This window comes from Indicator indicator, unplaced genomic scaffold (assembly GCF_027791375.1).
Source record: "Indicator indicator isolate 239-I01 unplaced genomic scaffold, UM_Iind_1.1 iindUn_scaffold_355, whole genome shotgun sequence".
Taxonomy (NCBI): domain Eukaryota; kingdom Metazoa; phylum Chordata; class Aves; order Piciformes; family Indicatoridae; genus Indicator; species Indicator indicator.
In genome coordinates, this window is record NW_026539384.1 from 9,862 (window position 1) to 17,868 (window position 8,007).

At 62.9% G+C, this 8,007-nt stretch overlaps 2 protein-coding genes across 2 annotated transcripts; one reads left to right on the forward strand and one right to left on the reverse strand.

Moving 5' to 3' along the window:
- Positions 1–267: 267 nt before the first annotated feature.
- Positions 268–3,663, forward strand: LOC128980594 (proteinase-activated receptor 2-like). Its single transcript, XM_054399057.1, has 2 exons — positions 268–361; positions 2,636–3,663. Exons 1-2 carry the CDS (start codon positions 268–270, stop codon positions 3,661–3,663), a joined length of 1,122 nt encoding a protein of 373 aa, XP_054255032.1.
- Positions 3,664–3,910: 247 nt separating this feature from the next.
- LOC128980595 (arf-GAP with Rho-GAP domain, ANK repeat and PH domain-containing protein 3-like) lies at positions 3,911–7,871 on the reverse strand (the record flags this gene model as incomplete). Its single annotated transcript, XM_054399058.1, has 6 exons — positions 3,911–5,048; positions 5,587–5,625; positions 5,907–6,044; positions 6,449–6,512; positions 7,562–7,597; positions 7,789–7,871. Coding segments are annotated over 6 exons (906 nt in total), but the record flags the coding sequence as incomplete, so codon positions are not given.
- Positions 7,872–8,007: the final 136 nt, after the last annotated feature.

Here is an 8,007-nt window from a genome sequence, read left to right on the forward strand (position 1 = left end):
CTCCCCCCGCCGCAGCCGTCGCTGTCCCCAGCTGGAAATCACCCTGACCTCGCTGACGTCCCTTGGGCTGCTGGCTGGCGGCAGCAGCTGGCGGTACCCTCCTGCTCCCCTCCTCCCGGCTGGCTGCTGGCACCTCGGGGGAGCGGGCAGGACCTGGCCGTGACGCACAGGAAGCGTGAGGGCAAAGAGGGGGCCGGAGCCGTCGTCCCTGCTGCGGTGACACCCGGAGGGGCCAGCCCTGCCTGGGCCATTCGTGGAGAGCCAGAGATGTCCCAGCTGGTGCCTTCGTGCAGCTCTGCTGCCGCCCTTGTCGCTGTCCTGCTCGGCTGTGCCTGCCTCAGCTCGGCTGCTCCGGGTGAGTGTCCTGGGGGGCCCGGGGGGTGATGGGGGTAGGGCAGGGAGGCCGTGCTGGGACATCTCAACACCGTGTCCCATCCTGCTTGGATGAAAACGTGGCCACATTGACACCTAAGTGAAGACCTCCAACCCTGTCACCCTTTTGGCAGCGAAGATCAGGTCCCTGCTCTGCATTTCTCCTCTCCCCTGGACCTGGAGAGGTGGCAGAGATGACAGGAAGCTTGTCAGATATCATCAAGGTCTCTTCAGGGCTGGGTGTCCTGGGGACCACCTGGATGGAGCTGTGGGGTGAAGGATCAGAGCCCAGTTTGTGTTCTGTGAGCGAGGCAGGGAAGGGATTGGGTCAGGAGTTGTTTGTCTGTGTCTGGGAACCTTCCTGTTCTTTGCTTTTGTTTTGAGCACGCAGTGGAAAGTATCTGACCACAGGGAGGAGAGAGAGCAGTCACGTCTGTGGTGGGGCTGAGGTGGGGGCTGGCTGGGAGGAGGAGGAGCAGCAAAAGGCAAGAACCTCAGCAGAACACCCTTGCCTGGGTGGCCATATCAGCCCTGTCCTGGTGTGGTTTTGGTGCCTGTCCTGGTGATCCTGTTGGGTTGTGGTGGACCTGTTGGGCTGAGCTTGGTAGGAGAAGAGATGTTGGCAGGGCCAAGAATGAGGAGACAGGAGCCCCACTAGGAGAACATCTCCCATCCTTGCATGAGTGGCCATATCCTGGCTCAGTCCTGGTGTGAGTTTGTCACCTGCCTTTTTGATCCTTTTGGGTGGTGGTGGACTTGTTGGGCTGAGCTTGGTAGGAGAGGAGGTGGTGGCAGGGCCAAGGGAGGACAAGGAGGAGGAGAGAGGAACCCTGCTAGGAGAACCTCTCCCATCCTTACATGAGTGGCCAAATCCTGGCTCTGTCCTGGTGTGGGTTTGCTGTCTGCCCTTAGGCTCCCTTTGGGTCATGGTGGACCTGTTGTGCTTGGCTTGGTAGGAGAAGGGATGTTGGCAGGGCTGAGGAGACAGGAACCCCACTAGGAGGACATCTCCCATCCTTGCATGGGTGGCCATATCCTGGCTCTGTCCTGGTGTGGTTTTGCTGCCTGTCCTGGTGATCCCTTTGGGTTCTGGTGGATCTGTTGCACTGAAGTTGATAGGAGAGGGGATGTTGGCAGGGCCAAGAATGAGGAGATAGGAACCTCACTGAGGAAACATCTTCCATCCTTTCATGGTTGGTTGTATCCCAGCCCTGTCCTGGTGTGGGTTTGCTGCCTGCCCTCAGGATCCCTTCGGGTTGTGGTGGACCTGTTGTGCTTGGCTTGGTAGGAGACGGGATGTTGGCAGGACCAAGGAGGAGGAGACAGGAGTCCCACTAGGAGAACATCTCCCATCCTTGCATGAGTGGCCATATCCTGGCTCAGTCCTGGTGTGAGTTTGTCACCTGCCTTTTTGATCCTTTTGGGTTGTGGTGGACCTGTTGGGCTGAGCTTGGTAGGAGAGGAGGTGGTGGCAGGGCCAAGGGAGGACAAGGAGGAGGAGAGAGGAACCCTGCTAGGAGAACCTCTCCCATCCTTACATGAGTGGCCAAATCCTGGCTCTGTCCTGGTGTGGGTTTGCTGTCTGCCCTTAGGCTCCCTTTGGGTCATGGTGGACCTGTTGTGCTTGGCTTGGTAGGAGAAGGGATGTTGGCAGGGCCGAGGAGACAGGAACCCCACTAGGAGGACATCTCCCATCCTTGCATGGGTGGCCATATCCTGGCTCAGTCCTGGTGTGGGCTTGTCACCTGCCTTTTTGATCCTTTTGGGTGGTGGTGGACTTGTTGGGCTGAGCTTGGTAGGAGAGGAGACGTTGGCAGGGCCAAGGGAGGACAAGGAGGAAGAGAGAGGAACCCTGCTAGGAGAACCTCTCCCATCCTTGCACAGCTGGTTGTATCCCAGCTCTGTCCTGGTGTGGGTTTGTTGCTTGCCCTTTTGATCCTGTTGGGTCATGGTGGACCTGTTGTGCTGAGCTGGGTAGGAGAAGGCTCATTGGCAGAGCCACACGGGAGCAGAGCTGGTCTGGACTGCAGGCAGGGCACCTGGCCAGGCTGGCACCTCCGTGGTGGCACAGGATGTGGCACATCTCTGCGTGACAAGGCTGGCAAGGTGTTAAGGCCTCCCATGCCCCACAGGGCAGAGAGGCAGCAGCTGCAGCATTTGCTGGTGGCTGTGGGAGGGGTGACAGCTCCTGCCTGGCCCCACTCTGGAAGTGGCAGTGGGAGAGGACCTCGGGGCTGAGCTTGCTGCCTTGTGTCCTCTGCAGCGCACGGCAGGGGGCGAAGCTTCATCCTCCTCAGCCCTGAAGAAGAAGCCACCTGCCCTGGGGCCTCTGCAGAATCTCTCCTCAGCAGCAGCCTCACCACCCTCCTCCTGCCTGCCCTCTACTCGCTGGTGCTGCTGGTGGGGCTGCCAGCCAACGCCTTGGCCTGCTGGGTCCTGGTGGCCAATTTCAGGAGGTGTTCCAGCAGCCTCTTCTTGCTCAACTTGGCCGCTGCCCACCTGCTCTTCATCCTGGTGCTGCCTCTGAAGATCTCCTACCACCTGCTGGGCAACCACTGGCCCTTTGGGGAACACCTGTGCCGCGCCCTGGTGGCCTCCTTCTACGGCAACCTCTACAGCTCCATCCTCTTCGTCACCTGCATCGGCCTGGAGCGCTACGTCTCCGTGGTGCATCCCTTCCTGTGGAAGGGCTCCAGCTGGACGCGGGGCAAGGCAGCCCTCTGCCTGCTCATCTGGCTGCTGGTGGGGCTGGGCATGACCCCCCTTCTTCTGCACCCCCAGACCAGACCCGTCCCCAGCCTGAACGTCACCACCTGCCACGATGTCCTGGAGAGGGAGCAGCACAAGGACCTCACCAACTATTTCCTCCTCTTGGTGGGGCTGGGCTTTGGCTTGCCCTTTGTCCTCATGACCATCTCCTACAGCTGCATCCTGGCACGGCTGCTGGCCAAGGGCAGGCAGCACAGGCAGGTGGTGAGGGTCCTGGCCTTGGTCCTTCTGCTCTTCCTCTTCTGCTTCACCCCCAGCAATGTGCTGCTCTTCATCCACAGCGTGCTGAAGACCTCGGGGTGCAGCACCAACATCAGCTACCTGCTGTACACCGTGGCCCTGGTGCTGGCTGCCCTCAGCAACTGCTTTGATCCCTTCCTCTACTTCTACAGCTCCCAGGATTTCCGGGGCTGGGTGCAGAGGGCAGGCAGCTGCTGCCTGACTGGGCTGGAGACCTCCTCAGGGAGGACCTCAGAGAAGGCAGCCTTGCCCCTGAGGTCCAGCGAGCAGAGCCAGCTGTAGGCACCTGAGGAGGTGCTGTGTGTCCCCTCCCCAGGCAGTGGACATCATCCTGCCCCTTGGTTGGCAGCAGGAGTGGGGAGAAAACTCCCAGCCTGGCTCTGAGCTCCACCAGGACTTGGCCCTGGCTTGGCCATGTCCCATGTGTGCCCCCAGCTTGTCCCTGTCTCCTCCTTGTCCCACCCCCCCCCCCCCCCCCCCCGCTCCTCCTGCAGTGACCAACCCCTCCAGTGCACAAATAAACCTTTATTTGTCCTTGCTGGTGGCAGGAGCAGGTGTGAAGCCCTCAGCTGGGCAGGAGCTGTCCTCCATCACCAGGGCAACTCTCTGGGCACACATGGCCAGCCCTGCCCTGCCCCTCTTGACTGCCCCCTGCCACACCCCAAAATCCACCATGGGAGATGCAAGAAGGTGAGGCATGGCTTGCTTGGCCTGCCCCCAGCTCTAGGAAGGGGACATCCTGCTGTGTCCCCCCACGCTGGCACCCTGTCCCCCTGCTGCCCAGCACGGTGCCAAAGCCAGTGGGCACCAGGGCTCTGCTTTCAGTGTCCCTTTTGCTTGCTGCCCTTGGCGCAGGGCCCTGGCCCCGAGGTGCCACCCACCAGAGCAGGTGGCAGTGTCCCCAGTGGGTCCCCAGTGGTCCTCCAAGGTGGGGGGACCTCAGCTCGGCAGCCTGGTCCCCATGCATCCCCCCCGCGGTCCTCACCGGTCGCTGCTCCCAGCCCGGGGTCAGAAGGAGGAGGAGGAGGAGGAGGAGAGAGGGCTCCGCAGGGTGCCCATGGGCGCTGCCACCGGGCACGACTTGACCCCCGGGGTGGGGGCTGCCCCTCGGGCACAGGAGCTCACGTCACCGGCGGCTGGCCCTCGTTCTTCCTGAGGATGACGCTGCTGAGCTCCTGGATGAGTTTGTCGCTGATGGGGGAGGAAGGCTGCACGCTCCTCTTCCTGGGCGTCTCCAGCGAGCTATCCGTGCCGGCCCCGCTCCCGGCGGCGGCTGCCTCCTCCCAGTCCAGCAGCAGGGACGGCTCCCTGTCCCTCTCCAGGGAAGCTGTTTTGGTGGCTCGCAGCCCCTGGGAGGTGGCTTTGTCGCTCTCCAGGTTCAGGCCCCTTTCCAGGGACAGGGCTTTGGTGACAGAGGGACCTGGCAGCCTCCGGGCGGGGCTGGCGGGCAGGGAGGAGCGCAGCGCCGTGCCTGGGGGCTGCTCAGGGAAGGGGCTCAGCTCCTTGGACCTGTCCGTGGTGGGCACTGCCGAGAGGTCTGCCAGCAGGCCCTGCCCCAGCTCCAGCCCTGCCAGCTCAGGGAAGTTGCCCACCTCCTCGTACACAGGATCAGTGTCCACCTCCTTCTCCTGCTGCTCCTCCAAGGAGTCCTGGTGCATCTTCATGGGCTGGAGGAGGGCAGGGGGATGGGCTGAGGGGCACTGTCCACACCATTCACATGTCCCCCTTCCTACCCCCCTGCTTTGTACCCCCTCCTTGTGCCCACCCTGCACTTGGTAGCTGGGGGGGGCCTCGTCCCCTCCCCGCTGGGGTTGGTGCCTGCAGGGGTCAGGCACTGCTGACCCTTCTTGCCCCACCTCTGGTGGCAGGTGAACATGTTGGTCCTTGCTGAGGTCCACGTCACCAGGCTGGGGTGGCACAGCAGAGCACAAAGCCAGGGGAGGTGAGGCCCATCCAGGTGGCCCCCGTGGAGAGAACCTCTCATTGCCTACACTGAGCCCCTCGGAGTGGGCAGCACACACCCAAGCAGGAGAGGCTCTGAGGACTGGACTGGCACCACGCAGGGACCCCTGTCCACGAGTGTGGGACCTCCTCCTGTGCCACCCAGCATGGGCAGGGTGGCCCAGGCCTGTCTCTGAGCGTGGGTGAGGTGCTGCAGGCAAACCCTTGCAGCAGGGAGGATGCTCCACCTGTGAGGGTACTTACAAAGAACATGGACAGAGTCCTCCGTGTGTGGAGCCGGCGCTGGGAAGAGGGGAGATGGGCAGGGGTAAGCAGGAGCAAGCATGCAGCAGGACCATGGGAGGGCTCTGGGCAGTGGGTTCAGCACCCCAGTGCCCTCCCAGGGCACACAGAGAGGTGCTACGGACACGAGGGCAGCACTCAGAGGCTGCCCAGCTCAAGGGCACACCCCCAAAGCCTCCCCATCCCTGCCGGGCAGCATGCGACCATCTCCAGGACCCTGCCCTTTCAGATGGGCACAGGGAGCTGGGGGTGGGGGGCAGGGGGAGCTGTAGAGGATTTACCAGGGTCTGGTTGGCAGAGAGCATGGTGGCATCGGTGCTGTCCCCATGCAGGGGCACCAGAGGCATGGTGCCAAACTTCTGCTTGGCCAGGTCGGAGGAGGAGCGCCGGCGCAGGATCACAGGGCGCAGGTCATCGTGCTGGGCACGGGCACAGGGCAGGCAGAGGGGGGTCAGGGCCTGCCAGCCCCTCCCAGCCCAGCCTGTGCCCACCTGAGCCTTGTCAGGTCCTGCCAGCCCCTTCCCAGCCCAGCTCATCCTGCACCCACCTGAGCCTTATCAGATTCTTCCAGCCCAGCCCAGCCCAGCCCAGCCCAGCCTGTGCCCACCTGAGCCTTGTCAGGTCCTGGCAGCCCCTTCCCAGCCCAGCTCATCCTGCACCCACCTGAGCCTTATCAGATTCTCCCAGCCCAGCCCAGCCCAGCCCAGCCCAGCCTGCTCCCACCTGAGCCTTGTCAGGTCCTGGCAGCCCCTTCCTAGCTCAGCCCCTTCCCAGCCCCTTCTTACCCCCTCCCTAGCCCCTCCCCAGCCCAGCCTGCACCCACCTGAGCCTTGAGGATGCTGGTGGTCCAGTCCCACAGCTCAGCCTGCCCCGAGCACACCAAGTACCTGCAGAAGAGACAGCTGAGAAGCTGCCAGGGAGGAGGTGCAATGGGGAGGGGGTGGCCCATGTCCCCTTGTCACCTTGCCAGTGAACCTAACCCCCTCAGGCACAGCCTCATCTAGTGGAGCTGCACCTCTCAACCTCTCTGTGTGCCCTAATCTCTGCTTCAGGGCAAGGCAGGAGCTTGCTGGGCACCCATGGGGCACTTAGGCTCAGCCATCCTGAGAAGAAGGAGCAGCTGGTGCTGGGTGCATGGGGACACAGAATGCTCTGCTGAAAGCTGAGTTGGGTTAGGAGCTCCTCACTCCAAGAAGGACATGGAGGAGCTGGAGCAGGTCCAGAGAAGGGCAACAGAGGTGGGGAAGGGTCTGGGGAAGAGGGCTGGGGAGGAGCAGTTGAGGGAGCTGGGGGTGGTTAGTGTGGAGCAGAGGAGGCTGAGGGAGACCTCATTGCTCTCTACAGCTCCTGAGAGGAGGCTGCAGCCAGGTGGGGGTTGGGGTCTGCTCCCTAGTAACAAGTGACAGGACAAGAGGAAACAGGGGACCTCAGGGGAGGTTCAGGTTGGCCATGAGGAACAATTTCTTCCCCTTGAGGCTTGCCAAGGCCTGGCCCAGGCTGCCCAGGGCAGTGGTGGAGTCCCCATCCCCGGGAGGGGTTTCACAGCCCTGGAGCTGAGGGCCATGGGGTGGTGGTGCTGGGGCAGTGCTGGGGTAAGGCTTGGGCTCCAAGAGCTGCAAGGTCTCTTCCAAGCAGAATGGTTCTGTGATTCCCCCATCCTGTGGGTGACAGCTGGCAGGCAGCACAACCAACACAGGTGACACAGAGCTGGGCAGCTCCGTCTGGAGCTGGGTGCCTGGATGACCTCAGCAGCTCCTCCCAGGGGAGGTGGGAAGGGTTTGTGCTATGGAGGTGGATTGCCCCTGGAGCTCAGCCCTCACTTTCTGCCAGCTCCCACCCTTGGGTGCCCAGGCACCGGCTTTGCCCTGCCCCCCAGGGCTCTGGGCAGTGTGGGCTGAGATGTCCCCAGCCCCAGGAAGCAGAGGCAGATACTCACAGCTGCTGCTTGTCCAGGCTGAGGGTGAAACCCCACCTGAAGGGAGGAAGGGAGGGACAGGCTGCAGGGCAGCAGCACCAAGCTCAGCCAGCCTGAGGGCCAGGGGGGAAGCTGAGGTCACCCCAGGGGCACGGACTTGTCACAGCTTTGGGTGCTGCTGGGGCTCAGCTTGCTGCCAGCAGCTGGGTTCCCAGCCCAGGGCCATGGCCAGGGAAGGTGCCACCTACTGTGCTGGTGGCTTCAGCTTCTTCTTGATGCCCATGTAGACCTTGGCTGCATCCAGGGGCCACTCCCGCTCTGGCCTGGCACTCTGCAGCAGGAGATGCCTCCAGTCAGCCCTGCTTGGTACCAACCTTCCCTGCCAGGGAGGACAGCCACCCCCACGTCCCCAGGCTGCCCTCCCCCTCCCGCCTGGTGCCCCTGGGTACCCTCTTCTCCTTGAGCAG